The sequence below is a fragment of the Perca fluviatilis genome, chromosome 2 (genome assembly GCF_010015445.1).
Source record: "Perca fluviatilis chromosome 2, GENO_Pfluv_1.0, whole genome shotgun sequence".
Classification (NCBI taxonomy): domain Eukaryota; kingdom Metazoa; phylum Chordata; class Actinopteri; order Perciformes; family Percidae; genus Perca; species Perca fluviatilis.
The window spans coordinates 18,154,461-18,177,772 of record NC_053113.1 but is presented as its reverse complement, the minus strand read 5'-3'; the positions used below and the strand labels follow the sequence as shown (position 1 = coordinate 18,177,772).

Below are 23,312 nucleotides of genomic sequence, written 5' to 3'. Positions count from 1 at the left end.
ATTTGCATCCTAAAGGTTTGGAGCACTGCAGTATTTTCTTAATACATCCTGATTTGAAGGGGCAATTTTAATTATAACTTCTTGAAATTTATTTTATCCATTGCCACAATTATGATTTGCTGAATTTTCAAAAAGTATTTAAAAAAAAAAAAGTCTCTTTTGCTGATATAATTGCTGATTTGATCCAACATTCATGAACTTAACACATACAAGAAGGGCAGGTTTAAACTGAGGTATAGAGCCGGTTTCTGTGGTTGCAGTGCGGCACGTCAGACTCTACAGCTGTGTCTGTAAACCCCAGATACATAGAATGGGTGTTCACTTGTAACCAGCATCAAGCTTGGTAGCTTTTTTACATAAAATTACATGTAACTTATTCCTGGCATTGGCACTCGGTTAAGGCACCACAAAATAGAACACAATTTCTATCAAACAGGGGCCATAAAGCTATCAAGAGTATTTTTAATTTTTTTTGGCAGGGGATCTGTTCAATACGATTTTAATGTTCACTTAAAGACATGATTTAGTACAGAATTATATAGCAGTGATAAATTCCATGCACTCGCACTACGAATGGAAGAAAAGGTAACCATACTGAACATTCAGTGGTCAGTGTTCATGTTTGCCTTGCATTTATGTGGGTTCCCTCTGGATGCTCCAGTTTCCTCTCAGTCCAACAACATGCAGGCCAGATTAGCTGGAGCCTCTCCTCGAAATAAACATTCTTAAGCAGCGACACAGAAATCACTGCTTTTAGACGGTTGTCCAACGTAGTTATTAAAAAAGCTGCTCTTATGTATCTCTGCCTTTTTTAAGATGGACTAGTTGTAATTCACATCTGAATAAGCTTGAGAAGTAAACATATTGCAAGAAAGTTGTTAGAGTCCCCAGACCGTACAGAAATATCGGTGCTGGGGAGGGGAGTGGGCTTCACACTCTGGCTCTCAGCCCCTAACACCAGCCAGAAATAGAAAGTGTGGTTGTCCTGGACCGCTCCTAAATGCAAATTGGTCCAAAAGAGTGTGTATGCTCAGCAAACTGCTTCAGCAAATAAAAAATATAAAAATAACTCAGCACCTCAGCGTTTAACACATTTTTACTTTCAACATTTACAGGCCGTCGATTATATTTGATCACTTCAGATCTCTGTTGCACAGCCCACACACTTTTGGAGTCCCATCTACCTCATAACTGTTTCCCTGTTCAACTGCTCACATGTTCTCTGTTAAGCAGCACTTCACACACAATACAGCAGAAACCTTTGTAGGCTGTAATTCAGCCTCTCTGTAACCTTACCCAGAGTCAGGCCATCATTTCAAACTGCCTTTATCAGCTTATCTTGCTTGTTACGAGACATGCTCTATCCCTGCTGAAATGCTCTGCCTTATCTCCAACCTGCTTTCACTCAGGGGCAGTATCACAGTCGGCTGCTCCCACTTTTCAGATGACATTTTCACACTGTTGCGTCACAGGTAGACCTATCATTCCTTTCTATGTAATTCTTCCAAAGTATATTTGCACAGTGTATTGTGAAGGTTCAAGGTTCAATTTATTCACAAAAAAATTAAAAGACAAGTAAAATCATAAAACATAATGACGATATTTCAAATGGGACACCCTGGTAAGCTTATTTAAAGCTTGTGTAAAGGGGCCCAGGCACTAGCAAATAATACACATAATAACAAAAGGTTAGTGGCCAGACAGGCACTGTACAGTTCAGTTTGTAATAGTTCAGAATCCAGAGGGGAAATCCTGAGAGAACTTACAGACATTGCATTCCTACTAGCAGATATTCTTTTTTTCCATTTCATCAGATCAGCATGTTTGAGCAATTGTTTACTTTTATTCTGATGATGATGCACAGGTTTACGTAATTTCTGAGCTGAAAACACTTCTTTTTTTTTTTAAGTAATAGCCATCTCTGCAGTGGTGAGGTCACATTAGATGAGTAAACAGTGAGATGATGACATGGTTGTTGGAATGTATTTATCTACTAAATTGCACCTATTGAAAGTTGCTCTGTTAGTAGTATCGCATTGCCAGACCTTTCTCTACAGCTTGTTGGCAACAAAATCTACACATTTTGAAAATGTTTTTTATCTTCTGTAGGACATGTGTGCTAAATGTGAATGTTTCTAATGTCCAGATCTTCCCTGGGGGGGCGAACCTACCTGACCTGTAGGACCCCGACCTCCAGCAACTCTCTACATCAGCAAACAAACAAGAGACTGGCTGCATATGATTCAAAAAGCAGTATGTAAGTTTATAAGGAGATGAGTTTCTGGTTTTTCGTTTGACACTTAAGATTGCACATCTGCTTAATGGTTTGTGGATATTGCTTAAATATCATTTGAAGCCATCTGCAAAATGTTTTTTAAATACATTTCTTAGTTTTATCTGCATCTGCAGCCTGCTAATGGGTTTTAAATGGTTTACAGAACACCCTTCTGTGCACATCTGTTGACTGTTGTAGAAGGGATGCAGGATTGTTTGCAGTTTGTAATGTGGGTGAACTGAGGCAGGTAAATCCAAAAATTATCCAAATTCCAAAAACCCACTTTTAGGTGTGCTCTTTTCCTGTGTCTGCAGGGTGTTTACAATCCAACCCTAACCCTAACCCCAAAAAAAACGCTCAATAGTGTTTAAAGCCCTCCTTCCAGGCAGCGCTGCGACCGTTGACTTCAAGGCACCTAACCCTAACCATAACCATTGCCTAATCCTAGTGCCTTCCAGGCAGCACTGGAGACGTTGGGGGCTTAAAACACCGATAAACATAAAAAACACTCAAAAGGTTCAGTATGTATACTAAGAAACAACTGATTTTCAGGTGTGCTGTTGATGTACACTATTGTGCCACAATGCAATGCACAAAGGAAACAAATTATCGCAGGTCAAGGGACACTTCAAGTCACACACTGTATTCACTTTGTATATTATATCACTAGATAATAATACACTATAACTACTATGTTGTTAGAATTGTATTATATGCTGTGTCATCTGTTATTTTCTATTGCTATTATATATCTCCTAGTATTGTATTATTACTTTATAGTTTGTAAAAATTACATATACAGTACTGCACATATATAACACTATACTTTAAGATATTATTATGTATATCATACTTATTATTCATACCTTATACCATGTTCTTTCAGGTGGTTAGTGTAGTATGGAATGGGAGACAGCATCGGTCTCTTCCTCACACTCACTTGAGTTCAACTAAAGTATTCACCATCTTAACTACACTAGAGGGGGCCCTCGCACTACTACCCACATTCAGTATAGCAGTAGGTTTTCATGACCGCTTCTTCGGAAATAATTCCCCGCTCAAAAAACATCAAAATATAATACATTTCGGTAAAATAGTAATTATTAGCTTTTCATATTGGAAACATACGTTACAACCTGTTTTTGATGGAAAATACGTGTGAGATTGAAGACAATTGAGTCTTTCTACAGCCAATTTTTAGTAAATAAAAATCTAAAGACAGGAGGGGACAAAGACTGACAAAGTGACACAGAGCCACCTTAAAGTTCACAAATTCACCTTTTACAAAATATTTACTTCTGTGGAACATGGACTCAGATTGGACTGAGCCTGGCCCCTGGATATTACACCATTCATCATCCAACTGTGGAGGGTTTAAATGGCTGAATTGCTTTGAACTCCCAATGCCATGACACTTGGAGTATCCTTTACATAGGCTAAATCTACTTGCAGGCCTACAGGAGAATATAGGCTCCTCTTCTCATTTTCTACTATTAAAATGTTGAAAATGTTCTCTTTGGGGCTTTAAATTGACTATTGTGAGTGTAGGACCAACATATAGCAGCATAAACAGAGCCATTCTCTTTCTGGCTGCCTGAAGACCTCCCGTCCCAGGATTTACTCCGGGGACCAGTGATAATAAAGCTCCCCTGACGCATCAGCATACCCCACAGGGCATACATTTGAAGATATTAAATACATGTAATAGTTTTCTTGCCGAGAGTTAGTTCAGAAGATTGATAGCATGCTGTGTGTTCGCTATTAATGAAGCTACAGCCAGGAAACAGTTAGCTAGCTTAGCTTAGCAAAAAGACTGGCAACTGGGGAAATGCTATCTATCTTGTCTAATGGAAACTAAATCTGCCTGCCAGCACCTCTGAAGTTCAGATAAGATAAACTGTGTTAATTACTAGCTGTCTTTATGCTAAGCTAACCGACTGCTGGAGTTAAATTCATATTTAGCGTACAGACATAACAGAATTATCAATCTTCTCAACTAACATTCAGCAAGAAAGTGAATATGTATCCAAATGTCAAACTATTCTTTAAATAATATTTTTATTTTTCATCCATTTTTTCCACTAACTGTACTCTTGTAACATTAGAACCGTCCATTATGTTATGTTTTACTTTTTTTTTCTCTACCTGACTAATAGCTGCCATGATGACCTGTTTTTTCCCCATGGTGGATCATTGCAGTTGCACACAAACACACACAGCCGTGTGTACAGCAAGATAATGAGCTAACATCACACCATCATGAATCATAACCCTGTAGCAGATGGCGGCGGGTGTGTGTGCAACAGGCTGCAGTCCCCGCTGGCTGCTGAGACCCACACCAGTGAGGACAGAGTGGTTGACAACATGTCAGCCAGTTCAACTCACCACGCAGTCTACCTTCCCCAGTGGTGGAAGAAGTACTCAGGTCTGTTATCATCAGTGGTGGAATGTAAAGTACATTTACTCAAGTACTGTACCTAATTTCAAATATGAGGTACTTGTACTTTACTGAAGTCTTTCCTTTTAAAGCCACTTTCTACGTCTACTCCACTACATTTCAGAGAGAAATATTATACTTTAATCTGACAGCTTACTTTACAAATTAAGATTTTGGCACGCAAAACACATGTAGTTTATAAAATAGGCTGTTTTAGTATGAATTAAACTAACTAACAGTATACAGGCCTACAACACTTAGTTTATTGACAGAACTATTTTGAACGTTTCCAGTTTCTAAAATGTGAGGATTTTTCTGCATTGAGTAGGCCTACTTTTACTTAAACTTTACTTGAAGTACATTTTCCTAAAGATACTTACATACTTTTACTTAAGAAACATTTTCAATGCATGACTTTTAATTCCAAAAGAGTATTTTCACAGTGTGGTATTAGTACTTTTACCTAAGTAAAGGATCTGAATACGTCTTCCACCACTGGTTATCATATAGCGCTTTTCTTAACATGGTTAAAGTGCTTTACAGAAAAAAGCATAACCACTATAAACAACAATAAAAACAAGTACTAACAAACAAGCAAGTATTGTCATCAATGTAATAGCCTACCCACAGTAAATTTACTTTTAAATTAATCATTATGCATAACATATACACAACTACATATCCCTATACATATCACTAAATAATGTTGCAGCTGGTAAAGGTGGAGTTACTTTTAATAACTTGTCTGTGTAGCCTGTGAATTTTTTTTCCAGGGATCAATAAAGTCTTATCTTAACCTATAATAATTCATCATCATTTATTTGTTGATACTATTTTGTATTGATAATCTGAATCTTTAATGTAACTACAATTTTCAAATAAGTGTAGTAGGGTACAATATAATATAGTAGTGTTAGTAGCCTACAATATTTCATTAGCAAGTAACATAAAATGTAAATACTCAAGTAAAGTACAAATAGCTAAAATTTGTACTTAAGTAGGCTACAGTACTTGGGTAAATGTACTTTCCAACACTACATTTAAAATGTCTTAAATTATAATTTTGACTTTGTGAAAGGTGCAGATATCTTGAATTGTTTCCACTACGGTGTTAGGTCTTCACACGTGAAGCCCCCACACCCAGTATTAGAGTATATAATCAGTAGTTCCACATGGAGATGTTTTCCTTTTAGTAGCTCTACGTGTTTCCATTGACAGTTGTAAAAAAACACAATCCTCAGATAATTCACTTTAACCCATTTTGCATAAAATTACCACAGTCCTCGTCATCAACTGCCCCTCCGCATTAACAATGCTTATCAGTGAACTAATTGGGAACATTAGGGTACACCAATAAATGTCTCATCATCAGTGTGACTCATGGTACCTGTTGAATAAGTAGAAAAAACACGCTTTTGCATCAGTTGCCATGTTACCTCTTTTTTCATCACCGTCAGTGATGGAGAAATTTTGGACAAGCAATCAAACAAAACATGATTTCAGATACAAATATTCTTCTCTCGCTAATGTATTCATTGAAAAATAGATGGCTGAGTGGTTGTGCCACTCGGCTCAGTCCCAGCGGACTCTGTCTTTCTCACTTACATAACCGTGTCCCCTTCTGCATTATCTGTTGGATACAGCCCATTTATGATTTGAAATCGCACGCACACACACATACACACACACACACACACACACACACACACACACACACACAAACACACACGCTCTTTCCACAGCTGTGTGTTACATTACCTACCATTCCTTTGATCTTTAACACAGGGTCATAAATAATGCCCTAAATATGTTCTTATCATTAAACACTATCATTAAAGCTTTAACTACTGTCAATAATTAATTCCTTAGATTTAAACTGTTACATACTGTTTACTGGTTCAAACTGACACATATACAGAATCTTATCTATCCGTTCACTATTTTTGTCATTTAGCTATTTGTGCATTGTTATTCCTATCTTTGGCTCCAACCCAACCGCGACACACTTTCCAGTCAGGTTATAAATTTGCCAAAGGCCTATGGGTAATTATGCATTTATGCTGTTAAAGACGATTGGCAGCTGGTGTGATTGGAGACAAGCATTATTTCAGTCGAAGAAGTGATCTTTGGGAAGGTTAGAGGAGCGCTTCGCCAGCTTGAACATGGAATTGACAAGAGTGGTCATCTCAGCTCTCTTTCTGCTGGTGGCATTTGGATTGTCTAGTGCCAAAGGTAAGAAAAAAAAGAAGGCCCGTTTTGTTTGGTGAACTAGTCAGTTTGCTCACTTCAGTGATGCACACCTTTTATATACATTTTTATCTTTATTTGTATTATTCTTCAGCTTCTTCTTCTGCTGGACTTTGTGAGGCTTAACATCCTTATACTTGTTCTGGAAACTTCCATCTCTTACTCTTTCAACTAATAGTTCAACTGCTTTCATCTCTTAGTCTTTAAATGGCAATTCAACTGCTTTCACCACCAACAAATCAACTAACTAATTTATAATTTTCTCTTCAACTTACACATTTCAGCTGTCTCAATGCTTATACCTTGATGGACACTTCAAACCCTTTCAGGTCTTGGATCTTCACCTTTGAACCACAACTTCCATTGTTCATACACAATCTATTCCAACAGCTTTTATTACACTTCAGCCAACAGATTAACTTTTCTTCAGCACTTCCACTTGAACAGCTATTTCAACTTCTTTCAGCATTTGTATTTTGACTGCCGCCTCAACTACAACTTTAGTATTTCAACTATTTCAAATGTTTCAACTGTACATTTTCAGTAGTGAAGGTACATAATTTTTTTAGTTTTCCAACCGTATCCTCCTTACACACAAACTGGCAGGTTTTTCCTTTGGATCACAAAGGCCTGAAAATGTTGAGCTTGATGTATGATCATCACCTTTTTACCTTGGAGTCAGACTTCTTTTATATTTTTCCATGTGCTGTTTTAAAATTTAATCACCATCTATTCAGGGCTTATTTTCTCCTCTAACTTTGTGTTGTCTTTTTACCCTCATTTTGGTTTTCCTCAGCTTCCACCTTTCCTTTCATCCTTTACAATCCTTTACTCTTTTTGTGTACTTCCCTACCCACTCGTTTTGTAAGGGGCTTCCAAACTTTTCAAATCAGCACACTCAGTACTTGTGGAGTTGTGCAACTGGCTGCTGATCAGCATTTATTGCTTGTTAGTGGACTACTGTATCATACTACCTGTTACAGCACAGCTAGAAGTACTGTAGTATGAGAGCATGTCAGGGACGTATGACAGCTACAAATACACACACACTCAAGTACCAAAGGGCCTAAACAAAGAGCAGTCATCTCTTTGTTTTTTATTTCTGCTCACATTGATCTTTGCAGGATGCACACAAATACAGAATACATTTAAGTTTGAAGTTTGTTCAAAGAAGAGTTGCACCTGTAGTGAGACTTGTGATTCCCCGAAAAGCATGTTGTGCTTTAATTGGCAGCTTTTGTTCTGTAGTTGCTCATCTTTTGGTTATTACACTGTAAAACCTACAAAGCATAAAGAACATACCAATTACACAATTAACACCACTACTATTATTTCTGCACTGAAACCAGTCTGATCTGTGTCTTCACCTATAGTTGAGGAGGAGAACCCGGAGTTCTGGAGGTCACAAGCCCGGAAGACTTTGCAGTCAGCGTTGGACAGGAAGCTCAACACCAATGTGGCCAAGAACATCCTATTTTTCCTCGGAGATGGTAGGTTACACAACACGCTAATAACACTAAACAGTCTTGGCTGGCTGAAAAGGTAAGATAAGGAGAATCAGGAACCAGTGTCTGACCTACCATTTTAAATACTTTGTAATTTTGGTCCTGGTCTGCACTGATTCCTGTCTGTTTCATCAATGTGCAGTGCAAACACAGATTTCACAGACAACAAGAAGATGTGGCTAAGTACAATAATACTTTAATCTTTACAGCAGGAACAAACTGCGGAGAGACATTTCAGTTATTGTATTGTATAATTATTGTAGAGTAAGTTATGGGTTTATCGAGGCTGGAATTAATAGTGTGTGTGTGTGTGTGTGTGTGTGTGTGTGTGTGTGTGTGTGTGTGTGTGTGTGTGTGTGTGTGTGTGTGTGTGTGTGTGTGTGTGTGTGTGTGTGTGTGTGTGTGTGTGTGTGTGTGTGTGTGTGTGTGTGTGTGTGTGTGTGTGTGTGTGTGTGTTTGTGTCAGGTATGGGAATCACAACGTACACAGCGTCTCGTATCCTCAAGGGACAGCTGGAGAACCAGACAGGAGAAGACACAGTGATGACCATGGACACCTTCCCTAACGTGGGACTAGCTAAGGCACGCAAGCACACACACACACACACACACACACACACAAGCACACACACACACACACACACACACACACACACACACACACACAATGGACAGGTTGTACAGATAAGATAAATCCCTTTGAGAAAAATGTGAATTTGTGTGTGTGTGTGTGTGTGTGGCGCAGACCTACAGTGTGGACTTCCAGATTCCAGACAGTGCAGCCACAGCCACAGCATATCTGTGTGGAGTGAAAACCAACCTGAACACTATCGGAGTTAGTGCAGCGGCTCGCAACGGAGTCTGCAAGACTCAGAAGGGCAACGAGGTCACGTCCATCCTGAAGTGGGCCAAAGATGCGGGTAAGACTAGTGCTCAATAGCAAAAATACTAATAAAAACTCCTTCAAAACAAGACACCATAAGAAGAATAGCTACAGGCTAAAAAATCACAATTGTGTTTATATTATAGAAGATACCACACACTGGAAAAGGATGTGTCTATAATTCCCCCAGTTTGGTAACACTTTAACCCAGCATTCATAATCAATATAGAAACATTTTATAAATGGTTAATTAATCACTGTAAAGTAATTGCAAGCAGAGACATTGTAATTTATACCAATTATAACTGCCCTGTGAAGCTATGAACAGAAAATGAATGATTGATAACACAGCACAACATGAACAAATCCTTACAGTGTGTTAAAACAACAAATCCTCCCAACCAACAATATAGGTTGTGTATTCCTATCCTCTAATACGACCCACAGGAGTGTTTATAAAGTAGCACTCCTAGCGGTGGCAGGAAATTATGACCAACAGTAGCATTTTCTGCATCCTTATCCTTATATCTAAACCAGAGAACGTAACTGTCATAGGTTTAAACACCTCATTAATGTTTGGTGTGGTTACGTTTAGGCACATAAACTAGTCACTTAAGTTTAGAAAAGAATTGTGGTGTGAGTTAAAATCAGTGCGTTTGTTACGTTGCTTCACTTCTGGTAACGCACATGACTCAGAACGTGATGTAGTTCCGTTTGAGCGTGAAGATTAATTCATGACGTTGAAAATGGTAGTTTGACAAAACTACCATTTTTTAGTCGCATCTTCTTCAGCAGATGGTGTTTGCTAAGTTGTAATGGGAGAAGAACAGAGGAGTTATAGTTGTTAACAAATACATCAATAAGCACTTTAAAATGTACTTACATCTACAACCACATTATTGTGTGTTATAAACCATTTAAAAAAATGGAAATAAAAGGAATAAAGGGTTGCTTACATTTATTTGAATGATTTAAAAATGAGTCTTGATCCACTGCATCAAAGTCACTGTTTAACTAAGGCTCAAAGGAGGCAACTCCTTTATTAATTCATTGTTTTACCAGTCAGTCCATTATGCTAAATGTCAAATGTAAAATAGAATATGCTAATACAACAACTACTGCACTTGTGATAGTGGTGATTTCCTGCTAATGTAAATAAGCTCAAATATAGCGCATACTGCCATGGCTGACAATTCTGAAGGGATAATGCAGCAGGATGTTTTCAAACGGTGCTGTGATTGAAGTAACAAATGGGATTTTGTGACACTTTGTCGGAGAGCAGGCAGATACCTGACACACAGCCCTGCCGTGTCACACTTTAGTTCTGGCTCCTGACAAAAGAAAATCCCTCAGGTCTTACACAGCCTCAGCAAAACCCGATTTTACCGCTAAGCGCTCTGCTGTGAGCCGCTGTGTCCCGTCAGAGCGGTATCAGGGACCACCAGGGAGCTGGAAGCAATAGCAGCCTGCAGCTGCAGGTTATACTGCAAGGCAATGTGCTGCAAAGGGAAGCACCTTGATTCTTATCATGTTCCTGTGATACCAACGCCCATAACACACACACACACACACACACACACACACACACACACACACACACACACACACACACACACACACACACACACACACACACACACACACACACACACACACACACGTGCCATGGCCCTGACCATGACCCTGACCCCAGCACAGCAAGCAGTTGGAGACTCAGGTGTGTGAATGTGTGCATGTGTTATATAGTACAAGGAAGTTATTTTAAGTATGTGTGTCATATAATCACCTTTTAGAAATGGTCTTCATAGCAAAGTCCTCAAATGGTTCTACTAACTTATATTGATGGAAAGGACTATTTAAACCAAAAAATAAACGCTACACAAAATGAATGTTTATTTTTTGGGACTTTTCTCAAATCTGAAACTGAAACAAACTCTCTTCAACTATTTAATTAAAAATATGAAAAGGGACTCACTTCTTTGTTGAAATTCTAATTGCAAACCAATTAGATAGTAATTTTTTTCTTATTATTTTTATTATTATCTTGACAGACAAACAAACAAATGGACAAACCAAACCAAAAACATAACATCCTTGGTGAATGTAATTAGATATATTTGTATAGATGTTTGAGACAATCCCAGTGAAAATTGGTGCAGTTTGTATGTTGCTTCCAGCTTCTCAGTGTCTCTGGAGTGCATTGCTGTCTTCCACTTTTTCTTTTTTATACTGCCACTAGGGGGCTTTAAGGGGGATTTAAAGAGCAATGTTGGGCATCAAGGTGGTTAAAAGGGCAAAAGTACAGTATATGTTCTACCCCATACCTTAACATAATTGTAATATGCAATATCTGCAGGGGGTTGAGAAAGTTTTTCATTAATTGCTCAAACTTTTCCAAACAGTCCGCAAACTCATTCATATATTACACAAACATACAGCAGAGTGCGTATGTTGTATGTATAGGCCTAAACATCCACTATACATTAAGCATGAAACAAATCAATCTTCTAGGCAAGTCTGTCGGCATTGTAACAACCACGCGGGTGCAACATGCCACCCCAGCAGCCAGCTACGCCCACAGCGCCAGCAGGAAGTGGTACAGTGACGCTGACATGCCCGATGCTGCCAAGATGGACGGCTGCACCGACATCGCCTCCCAGCTCCTCAAAAACACTGACATAGATGTGAGGTTCTCCATAACACAGATCATTCTCATTCGTTTTTAACAATTGTATTCTGTTTTAGAATGGTTAATTACGTTTAAATGTATGTGTGTTTGTGCTTGTGTGTGTGTTTCCAGGTGATCATTGGTGGTGGTAGAAAGTACATGACCCCTAAGGGCACAAAAGATCCCGAATACCCCAGGGATTACTCCTCTAGGGGCAAAAGAAAAGACGGACGCAACCTCATTGATGAGTGGCAGAGCATGAAAATTGGAAAGGTAACACTTGTTTAACCAGACACAGTAACCAAGAAAACAGCCTTAATTATAGCTACAGCTTCTTTCAGAACTTTTCAACTCGCTGCAACTATAAAATACGGATGGCTTACATCAGTAACAGCATTCAAATTTTGCATTGATGCCAGACTTTCGTTCCACTTGTATTCAAGTTTATGGGGCGCGCATGGCAAGTTGTGATTAACAACAAGCACAAATACTTTTTCTGCCCTTCTCCCACTCAGTGTGTGCATTTTCATGTCCTGACACAGGTAGCCCACTACGTGTGGAATAAAACAGATTTCAATGCTGTTGACCCTGAAACCACTGACTACCTCATGGGTGAGTTTGTATTTATTTTATTTATTTACCTCCCTCTGCCCTCTTATGCGTTTTTCTGCAGCAGAGCAGTATACGAAGGCAAGGCATTCCCATCAGGCCCTTTAAGAACACAACATCAATAGCCTTGTAGTGTCCTTGATTTACTCAGCAGTTTATTAATTTCTTCTTGTATTAGCAATGTCAGTCTTGAATGTTTTATCTGAAACTACGGTACCTGACCTACATAATGTTTTCAAGGTGTAAAAACATTCACAGCGTGAGCCATTTAGGAAATCTGTGGACAGTGCAAGGTTCTGTTTACTATTTATAGATGATGTGATGATGACATCATTTAGCTGTTATTTTCCTATTATTATGATTGCGTTATTCATTGTATTCACTGACTTTTTTTTAGAAGATAACAAACTACCAGCAGCTCTTAAACCCCCAAATGACCAAAACAGTTTTTAGGTTAACCTGTTTTATATGTAGTTCCCAGTCCTTATCCTAAGCTAAGATAACTGGCTGCTGGATCCAGCTTCATATTACAGGTACAGACATATGAGTGGTGTTGATCTTCTCATTTAACTTTTGTCAGGAAAATTGTAGAACTAGAATGGCACTCAGAGAGCGCAGCCATCCTCCAACACCAATGGTGCATTCCTGTGCTCTTCAGATGGTCCTATATTCCGAGTTGAGCTTTAAGTTGTAATGTGGAAACAACATGGACGCTACAAACAAGATGTGTTGTATTTTATTGCTTAGAGTGATTAAACAACACATTGATTGATTTCCAGTATTTGCGTGACAATGAAGAACAAAGGAATTGGATCAGGTTAGCCATGAAATATGATTATACCCACACAACATGAAAGCAGCACAAATGGCCTATCTTGGAATGTTAACGAAGGTGAGAAATAATTTGTATGTCTGCCCCGTGATTCAAGTCTGCTCCAAAATTTAATGGGTTCTTCCTTGGTCCGTGCTTCACCCTTCCACCAAGTGTCATGCAAATTGGGCCAGTACTTTCTCCGTAATCCTGCTTCCCTTAACTTTATCTTGTAAAGAAATTCTAACCAACCAGCATAAACTGACAGCAGAAAAAGTGGCCCTGCTCCAAGTGTAACCCACTTGTGTCCAAATGTTCAAATCATGGTTATTCCTCTGCTACTCTGCCTCCACCGGTATAAATTTGAAAGGTATTCAGTTATTTGTGGTGTGTGGTGGCGTGAAGGAAATGTCGAGAGTCAGTCATCATGCTGGACTGAGAGCTCACTTGCTGCTGTAGAGACTTTGTATTTTAGCCTCACACACTGTAGTTTATCACTTCCTGTGTGCTGAAAATAGCAGTAGTAGGAGGAAGATGGGGCTTTTCTTTCTGCTGCACCTCCACTGTAGGCTGATAAAGCTGATGTATTGTACTTCTTACATAAAAATGATTTGGTTTGTCCTTCTCTCCCCGAGCTCTGTTTGAACCTGGTGATCTGCACTTTGAGACGGAAAGAGACCCCAACATGGACCCGTCCATCGTAGAGACTACAGAAAAGGCTATCCGCATCCTCCAGAAAAACCCCAAAGGCTTCTTCCTGCTAGTGGAAGGTGAGGACAGCAGCTTTACCCACCTATCATACACCCCCACCACTTAATCCTTTAAAGGTTGGATAATAAAATCTGCAGAGAGGTGACTGTTCTGCTAAAAATAAGGAAAAAAACACATTGATGCTCTAGGTTGATCAGTTAAATCATTGACCCTGTTACAATCACTAAGGGGCCCCAAGTGGCAATTAAAGGAATACTCTGGTAATTGTTGTGGTTTGCTAAAACATCAATATGTGTTTACATTTATATTACAGCGACTTTAGCCCTGATATTAAGTTTGTTTGAGTGGTAGTGCGACAACCTCCATCACATTGGAGAACAGTGCATACCTGCAGTGGATCTGGTGACTTGACATCGATTCTGAATACAGCTCAATGAGTTTGCCGCAGTGTGCGCTAGTGGATTGTGGTTGGCTGATGTGTTTCTGTTCCACCCGGCTGCCTCACCGGCCTCCTCATCCATCTCTCCTTTAATCTGAGGCAGCCGCCTGGGGACTCCATGGTGCTACTGAGTGTCTTCACAATGACTTCAAAATAACAAGCAAATGTATAAATAGAAGCAGGCATATGGTACACCCAATAATTGACAGCTCACTGAGACCACAACTTATTAACCAGAGGCTGCCTCACTTTCCAATACAGCTAGCTGCCAGCTGGTGGAGAGGACAGGAGCAGAAGAATGTAAAAAAACAAACAAAAAAACCCATCAGCTTTATCTCCTAGCTTGATCTAAAATTCTTTGCAAGAGAAAGTAGGTCCCCTTCCCAAATGTTTTGTTTTATTCCAAGAGACATTTTCAGACTCACTTGTAAGTGAGATACGTAGTATGCTCACCTCTAACAATATAAGGGCTCAACTTTGGAATCTACCACCTCACATCTGCTGTTTATGCATCAATTTTGAACTTGGCAAATGGTATTTTCTGATGCTGTACAGTCTTGACAGCTCTTTAAATACATTTCACTGTCCTCTTCAGTGATTTATCACACTTTAAAGACAAGTCCAGTCACAGGTCTCAAGTCATCCAAGACAAGTCAGAGTAAAATCTTAAGAAATCAGTGGCATGTTGGTGACAAGTCACAAGTCAAGACAAGTCAGAATCAACTTTTGAGTAGTAAAGTCTTTTGAATAGTAAAGTCTTTGTTGTCAATGTCAATGGAGACATGTCAAAGTCTTGTCCCAGTTTGAGTCAAGTGTCAAGTGAAGGGATACAAATCAAATTAGTCTCAAATTAGCCCAAGTCAGTTGTTGATTTATTTCAGACACCTCAAAGTATTGACTAAAATCAAAAAGGCAAGCTAGCTGGTGAACATATTGGAGCATTTAGCTGCTAAGAGCCAAATATTTCCCTCAGCAGCAAATCTCAAGTCATTCAAGACTAGTACAAGTCACATGTCAAGTCATATAAGACAAGTACAAGTCAAGTCTTAAGTCACTCCAGATCACAGACAAGTTCCAAGTTAAGGCTCAAGTCTATAAAGACAAGTCCAAGTCAGGTCAGAAGTCTTCAGAAGCAAATTGCTAGTTTAAACAATTTCATGAACAGTGTTTTTCCATAACTAACAGTTCTTTAAATGTATAGGACTTACAAATAAAAAGTCTTGATAGTTGGCTGAATCACTATATTTTCTTTTACTAAATAAATGTACTAAATAAATTGTTGTCTTACTGAGTCAGCCTAATTAAATCCAGATAAACTTAAAGATGAACCAATGGTTTCTGGTTACATTTTCCAAAACCAAGCACTTTTTCTTACTTTTGAAGGAAGAGAAATAATCAATTGTCCTTTCTGTCACTTAAAGTAGCCTACCAAGCAGTACCAGAAGCCATTACTTCACCTTCCCTCCTCATTAACCCCTCCCATTCTCTATGGTCAGGTGGGCGTATTGACCAGGCTCACCATTCTGGCCGGGCGTACATGGCACTCCATGAGACAGTTGCTTTTGACTACGCCATAGCCAAGGGCCTTGAACTCACCAAAGAGCATGAAACTCTAACTATAGTGATGGCTGACCACTCACACTCTGTTACCTTCAATGGATATCCATTTCGAGGGCAGAGCATTCTGGGTAATTATGAACTGACTTCCTGTATTACTCTCTTTCTAAAATGCATAGATTGATGTGGTACTATGAAATCAGCTCACTGCTTTTTTTTTTTTTTTTTTTTTTAACATATGACAAGAGAGTTCTGAGTTTTGACAAAGGGAGACATTCTCCCCTATTCCTTCTTTTCTTCCCATCCATTCCCCCCTCCAGGTGTGTTTATATCCCACCCAAGGTGGCATTTTGTGCTTGTTTTGTGTGTGTGTGTGTGTGTGTGTGTGTGTGTGTATGTGATGCCTGCTTCCTCTCAGCTTCAGTGTGCCTCTGCCACCAGCAGCTTGACATTTCCTCTGCTTTCTCTCCCCTGAAATTACAGCCCGGGTTAACACATAAGCTGGTAGCCTTTCTATTTCAGTCCCTTGCTTTCTCCTCGTCTCTCTTCCTTCTGATTGTCCCTGACCATCGACATTGAACATGTCTCTTGACTCATCGTCTCGTTCTCCTCGCTCCATCAGTCTTTCTCGCCTGTTAATCTCCCTTTGGTGCGTATCTGTATTGACCTTACTTACTCCTTACCTCTATTCCTTCAACTCTCTGTTCCTTCTCCATCACTGTTCCCTCTCCTTTACCTGGAGGCGTAAAACACGGGCTGAACCTAACACATTCATGGAGCGACAGAGGGTGTTCTAAGGGTTAAACTGATTTACTGGTTTGCCTGTATTGTAGTAGATGCCAGTGTTTTATATAATGGATCAAAGCACATTGTATGTATTCATGCTTTTACACAGAAGACATTTTGAAATGTCACAGTAGGAAAATCACAGGTTAAAATAATAAAACTAACGATGGCTTTCAGTGTTCCTGGTATTGTACGTACTTATTACTATAAATATAATGTACGTTATTGTCGCTACACAAATAATTAGGCTAAGCCTGGGAAAAAAAGAGTGTACCTATACAGCTGTAGCTAAATATAAAGATCTGTATGTTTTTTTAAATGATGTGAAAATATTAGGGAACAGTAATGTAGTTATTGGGTCCAATTTAAGATCCATTTTACAATCAAAGCTGATGTTAAAAAAAGATTTTGTGCCACACGTAGTTTGGTTCCTGCTCATTACATTGCTATTGTGAAAGGAAATATAGGCTAAGCCTTTTGGGAGGTCTGTACACTGAAAGGCTTTAATATGTACAGGGTAATTACTTGTGGTGTAATTTATTTCTAGGTCTCTCTTAAATGCTAAATTTGTTACCCCCTTACTCCATGTACTTCTCCCCTACCAATAGTACTCAGGAGGTTTTTCATTGGTACGAAACATTTACACTGGAATTTATAAAGTAATATAAAGTGTTACGAGGACTTTTTCTTGTTTGGTTTTCAATGAAGAATTTTATTGTCTCCTAAAATGTCTTAAATGCTGCTTCAGGGGCGTTTACACCCGATACAGAAAACAATCCTAGGGAAACCAATGATATTTGGGGGATTTTCTGGCTTGAAAATATTCACATGGGTTATATTATGTTGTGGTGTTCCCAGCTTTCTACACTCTTTTCAGTCATATCCTTATTTTACCCTCCTCCTCCTCTTCCTCCTCCTCCCAGCAGTGTACCAGTGCAGCAGTGATTAATGTGCTTGTGAAACTTTGAGCTCTCCATTAGCGGGGAGACTCGCCAGGATAATGGCTAAACCGGAGAGAAACACTCAACAAGCTCCTCCTGCAGCAACCTAGGGATACAGAGACTCCTCCTCTTTGGTGTGTGTGTGTGTGTGTGTGTGTGTGTGTGTGTGTGTGTGTGTGTGTGTGTGTGTGTGTGTGTGTGTGTGTGTGTGTGTGTGTGTGTGTGTGTGTGTGTGTGTGTGTGTGTGTGTGTGTGTGTGTGTGTGTGTGTGTGTGTGTGTGTGTGTGTGTGTGTGTGTGTGTGTTTTGTGTGTGTTTGTGTGCCTGTGTGTTCATGTGTGCATGTGTTTAGGACTTTGAGGTAGAGAGAAAAAACAGAAAAATAAGAAAGATAAATCAAAGATAATGTTTGATGGTCTCTCTGGATTTTCAAGGTAAATCTCCACTGTGGGCTACAGACGTGCTGCCTTACACCACACTGATGTACGGCAACGGACCCGGACACAAAATCACAAATGGCAAGCGTCCAGACATCCGCGATGTCAACACTAGTAAGACACGCTCAATGTTTCTTCGTTTTCTTTCCAAGAAAATATCACAGACTTCAGTTGATCAAATTTCCTGACAAGTTACAACACTCCTTAAACAGTCAGTAATTAATAGTTACTTTCTATCTATCTATCTATCTATCTATCTATCTATCTATCTATCTATCTATCTATCTATCTATCTATCTATCTATCTATCTATCTATCTATCTATCTATCTATCTATCTATCAAGGACAAACAGCTGGAAACACACAATGGGAAAGAGAAAACTATTTAAAAACAACTGGAATGACCTTTACATTTGAGATCCATGTCCAATAATACAGTGTGACCTTTCCTTATAATATAATTAGGTGTACTTTTTGTCTCTCACTGACATTTTACTAATTTAATTTGCATTATTTTTTTATAAACCAAGAAAGAAAATGATCAGTTCAGGTAAGATGACAACACAATTCAATAGATAGGAGTGTACAAGTATAAAAGTACTGCTCTTTTCCCCCACATGGATGATTAGAATTTTACATAATCTTTTCAACATCTATTCAGTCACACTTTAGTTAAAGCTGCATTAGTGGATTTAGTTTGGCCAATTGGGGGCAGCGCAAGAAGTTGTAGGCTAAACGCAATATTTCTGTCTCTTTTCTAGAAAATAAAGACTACGTCCAGCTGGCTGCCGTCCCCACGCAGTCAGCCACCCACAGCGGGGAGGATGTGGCAGTGCTCGCCCGCGGACCTATGGCCCACCTCTTCCAGGGTGTCCAGGAGCAGAACTACATCGCCCATGCCATGGCCTACGCCGCCTGCGTGGGTGCCGACATTAGGCACTGCCAGGGGCAAACTGAAGCACCTGCGGTTCACACCACCTTCACCAACGATAAGAACGGAGCCGGGGCGGCTTGTGGCTTGCCAGCTCTGCTCAGTAGCCTCCTCAGTGCACTGCTGGCACTTGTCGTGCTGATGTAGGTCCCTTTTTCTTAGTGAATCCTATTGATCTCACTCCACTTGTCAGGGAGGTCAGAGGTCAGGGTCATAGGAGGAGTGAGCAGGGATTTGCTCAAGGTAGTTTCAGCAAGACCAGAGTTATGTTGTTAAGACAGAGATAATTAGATTAGATAATTAGACAGAGTTTTGTTGGTCTAACAAAGGCAAAAAAATATATACAAAATGCAGTTGCTAGAGATCTATGAAAATAACTGACCACATTACTCTTACACTGGCTTCCGGTAAGTCAGAGAAATCAAGGTGTTCCAACTGTAGCCAGCTTCAAATCTGTTTTAGTTTCTCTATGATTCTGTTATATCTCACTTGTAAAGCACTTTTGATTGCCGATGTGTATGAATTGTGCTATATAAGTAAACTTGCCTTGCCTGAAGCAGTCCAAATAGAGAATTGGGTTGGCTCTTTTTTAATATGAAGTGTTTTGTAGCCTACATACAAACAATGTATATGTCATGTATTGACATTTATGGCTCCTTCAAAAAACCTTGACTCTTCTAATCAGATCTACATTGGTCGCAATCTTGTGTTTTTTATTTTAATTTTTTTTTTACAAATTCTTTATTTAGGTAAAGAAGTAGAAAAACTACTAACCATGAACGGACACTTCATCTTTCAATTTATCTGAAAAATGTAATACCGCCAAATTTGGTTTTCTTTCTGCTGGTTGCTTGGCAACCTCACGGTGACAGATGTTGACAAAAAATAGTTCCAGCGTGTAAATCCCTGTAAAATCACAGCTTCTTTTGATGTACCAATTAAAAAAAGATGTACAACCTTAGTCAGTGAGCTTTAGAGGTGCTGGCAGGTGGGTTATTTTTTTTTTTTGGAGAGAGCCAGACTAGCCTATGTCCCAACTTCCAGTCTTCATGCTAAAATAGGCTAATCTCCTGTTGGCTCTGGCTTCATATTTATCAAACACACATGAGAGTGGTATCAATCTAAATCTCATGAGGGGCAAATAAGTGCATTTCCCCAAAATGTCGAACTATCCCTTTGAGCTGCATTAATATTTGAAAGATTGTCAGTATACATTACTTATGTGTTCAGAAACAGCATATGACAGACCATATTTGTATGATTAAATACATTTGTATATGTAAAACGACACAGGATGCTGATATTGTCTCTGCCAATGACATTTTAGTCTATAAAACTGAACTTGTCCAACCTTTGATGCATGAGTGTAGAAAGGACTCTATTGCTTTGATCCTCTCCAATATCCGCAGTGCTAATTGAGGTTCGCGGCAACTTCATTTGATGACATTACTACAGCAGTCCATTAATAATGCAAAATATTTAAAGATCACCTATTTTTATCTTTGGGTGACAGATTGTAGTAATTATTTTGGACATTTGCTGGGGTTTGGAGTTTATTAAACCTGATTTTGACTCTCCTTGTACTTATTTAGACTGGCCGGGGGCCATCATTTTGTTTTCAGATGATGGGCCTGTTCTCATCTTTATCTTTAGTCAATACACATTCATAGATAATATGGTGGAGTGACGCTCAACAGCTTAAGAGGAGGTGCAGGTAAGTTTTTATTTCTTTTGTTTGGTATTGTAGTTATGTTTAAAGGGAGGACGAGGCAGCGATCGGGAACACTGACTCTTTTGACACAGGGTCTCTTTCATCATTAGATCTCATTACTACATTTGAACATGTTGTATCCTCAATACATGAACAGAAAGCATTATAAGAATATTGTCATTCAAATGTTATACAGTACATCATTTGCAGTGATGGAAAGTAATTATGTACTATACTTAAATTTTTTTTTTTTTAAGATTATTTTTTGGGGGCTTTTTCCTTTATTTGAAAGTGGATAGACATGAAAGGGGGAGAGAGTTGGGGGATGACACGCAGCAAAGGGCAGCAGGTCAGATTCGAACCCTACGCCGCTGCAGGACTCAGCCAACATGGGAGGAACACTCTTACTGGTTGAGCTAGAGGCTGCCCCACTATACTTTCATTTACTTGAGTATTTCTCTTTTATGCTACTTTATAACTTTATTCCTTTTTCAAGGGAAATGTTGTACTTTTTATTCCGCTACACGTATTTAAGAGCTTTAGTTGCCTGTTACTGTACAGATTCAAATAGTCTATACACAATTTAGGATGAGTTTATAAATATGGTGTACTACTTTACACAATCAATCAACTGTATGTTAAAATGAATGCATCAGTAATAATTTAATTATATAAAATAAGAATGGAAGGGGCCATTCCATCTCCATAGCGATTACTCTTAATTTTGTTGCTTATGTACATTTTACTGATAGTACTTTTACCTAAGTATCATTTTCAGTGCAGGATGTTTGTTTGTAATGGGCTATGGATTGTTTTGCGGTATAGCTACTTTTACTTAAGTAAAAGATCTACTTCTTCCACCACAGGCCATGTGGCATGGCATGTCTACATTTGGATCTACAGGTCATAGATCAGGTAAAAAACATAACTGTCCTGGTGTCCTAGGCCAAAACACATAAAATAGAACAAAAAAGAAATGATAGTACTATTGACATAGCAAAAGCATATGACCAGGTTAAAAACAAGTGAGAAGAAAATCAAACACACATGAAATCAAGGAAACCCTATATATGTATAATTACCACCGTCAGTGTTGGGTGAACACACAACTTAGATAATAGCTATACAGGCATTCCTTTGTTTGGAAAATATAATTATATTTGTGAATTAAGGTGTGTATCAAATGTGTCAATGAAAACAATTTTAAAACTCTAATTAAATTGAATTTGAAATCAATTTCTAAATAGGTCAGAGAGGGTTTGGGTAATGTTGAGGACAGTGAGAGGGTGGGGAAAATATTTTTTATAACTATAACCTATTTACAGCACTAAAATTAAACTGAGGTTCTTAATATGAAGAACTGAAAGGATTTTTCAGAATCCTCCTTTATTCTTTTCATTTTGTTTCCTTTGTTTTGGTTGGAACCCAGGTTCTTCGCAGAAAGGGCTTGTTTCATCTCCTGCTCAAGACGAATACTCCTGTCCATCCAACAAATTCTGCTCATGTCCCACACTTGCTGCTTCTCCACTAGGGCCGGCTGACTTGGTTGAAGCCCTGAGGGGACAGGATGTCTCCTTCTGCCACTGGAGACAGCAGTCTGGGTCAAAGCATCTGTCACTCTGTTCTTCTCTTCTGTTTCTCTGCTCATTCAGGCGCCTCTCCAATGCCATCCGTCCTCATTTTCTTCATGAGATTTTCCTCCGAGAAGCCAAGAAGTCTGCAGGATCTTGATCTCCTTCTTGTCTGCAGTCTCAGCACTAAAATTCTAGAATAGATATTAAGGCATGTTTGTTCTGCTGGCTGAATGCTTCAATCTCATTGCTGGCCTTGCACTTGTTGACCCAATGTTATGTGCTGTTCTTGGCTCCCTGGAACAGGGAACAGCTAGTTTTCTAAGCTTTGGTTAAAAGCCTTTTTATATTATTCAATAATTTTGCCAGGTTTGACAGGTTTCAGCGCCCGGTTCGCTTTTGCTGTTGATGGCCTAGCTCAGAGGACTTGCTCTTGATAAAAGGCTGGTGTTGAACATGTTTAGATTTTCTGCTTCTGCAGACACTGCAGCCTGGGGTCTTGGTTGACTTGACAGAAAACAGGTGTATCTTACACCTTATTCACTGATGGTATTCATTGACTTGCACCAAAAGCTTGATTTGTTTTGTAGTGGACAGATAGACAGATGCTGCAGTAGCTTTTATGTACATTCTTGATACTTTCATTAGTGAAAAGTGTCACAACTGGAATCCATCCAACCAACTGAAATAGGGTTGAGCACAGCTGCAGTTTCATGCATTCCACTCACATCTCACTGTCTTTATCAGTTGATGGAGTTTGGTCAGAACAAACCTCATCTGCTGATAAAGACTGT

The 23,312-nt window shown here is 39.1% G+C and overlaps 1 protein-coding gene across 2 annotated transcripts; it reads left to right on the top strand.

The window, feature by feature from the left end:
- The first annotated feature begins 6,827 nt into the window (after nt 1-6,827).
- Nucleotides 6,828-20,658, top strand: alp3 (alkaline phosphatase 3). 2 transcript variants are annotated; one of them, XM_039821984.1, is made up of 11 exons: nt 6,828-6,944; nt 8,333-8,449; nt 8,930-9,045; nt 9,209-9,383; nt 11,858-12,030; nt 12,147-12,287; nt 12,557-12,626; nt 14,070-14,204; nt 16,081-16,272; nt 18,302-18,418; nt 19,067-20,658. In XM_039821984.1, exons 1-11 carry the CDS (start codon nt 6,875-6,877, stop codon nt 19,381-19,383), a joined length of 1,623 nt encoding a protein of 540 aa, XP_039677918.1. In that variant the 5' UTR covers nt 6,828-6,874; the 3' UTR covers nt 19,384-20,658. The 2 variants fall into 2 exon arrangements, with proteins under 2 accessions (XP_039677918.1, XP_039677929.1); XM_039821995.1 differs by lacking the exon at nt 16,081-16,272.
- Nucleotides 20,659-23,312: the final 2,654 nt, after the last annotated feature.

Excerpts from the sequence above, each read along its gene's own strand:
- alp3 (XM_039821984.1), top strand. The coding sequence starts at position 6,875 with ATGGAATTGACAAGAGTGGTCATCTCAGCTCTCTTTCTGCTGGTGGCA. Across the intron at positions 9,046-9,208 it reads CTAACGTGGGACTAGCTAAG|ACCTACAGTGTGGACTTCCA; the intron begins GCACGCAAGCAC and ends TGTGTGGCGCAG. Across the intron at positions 12,627-14,069 it reads AACCACTGACTACCTCATGG|CTCTGTTTGAACCTGGTGAT; the intron begins GTGAGTTTGTAT and ends TCTCTCCCCGAG.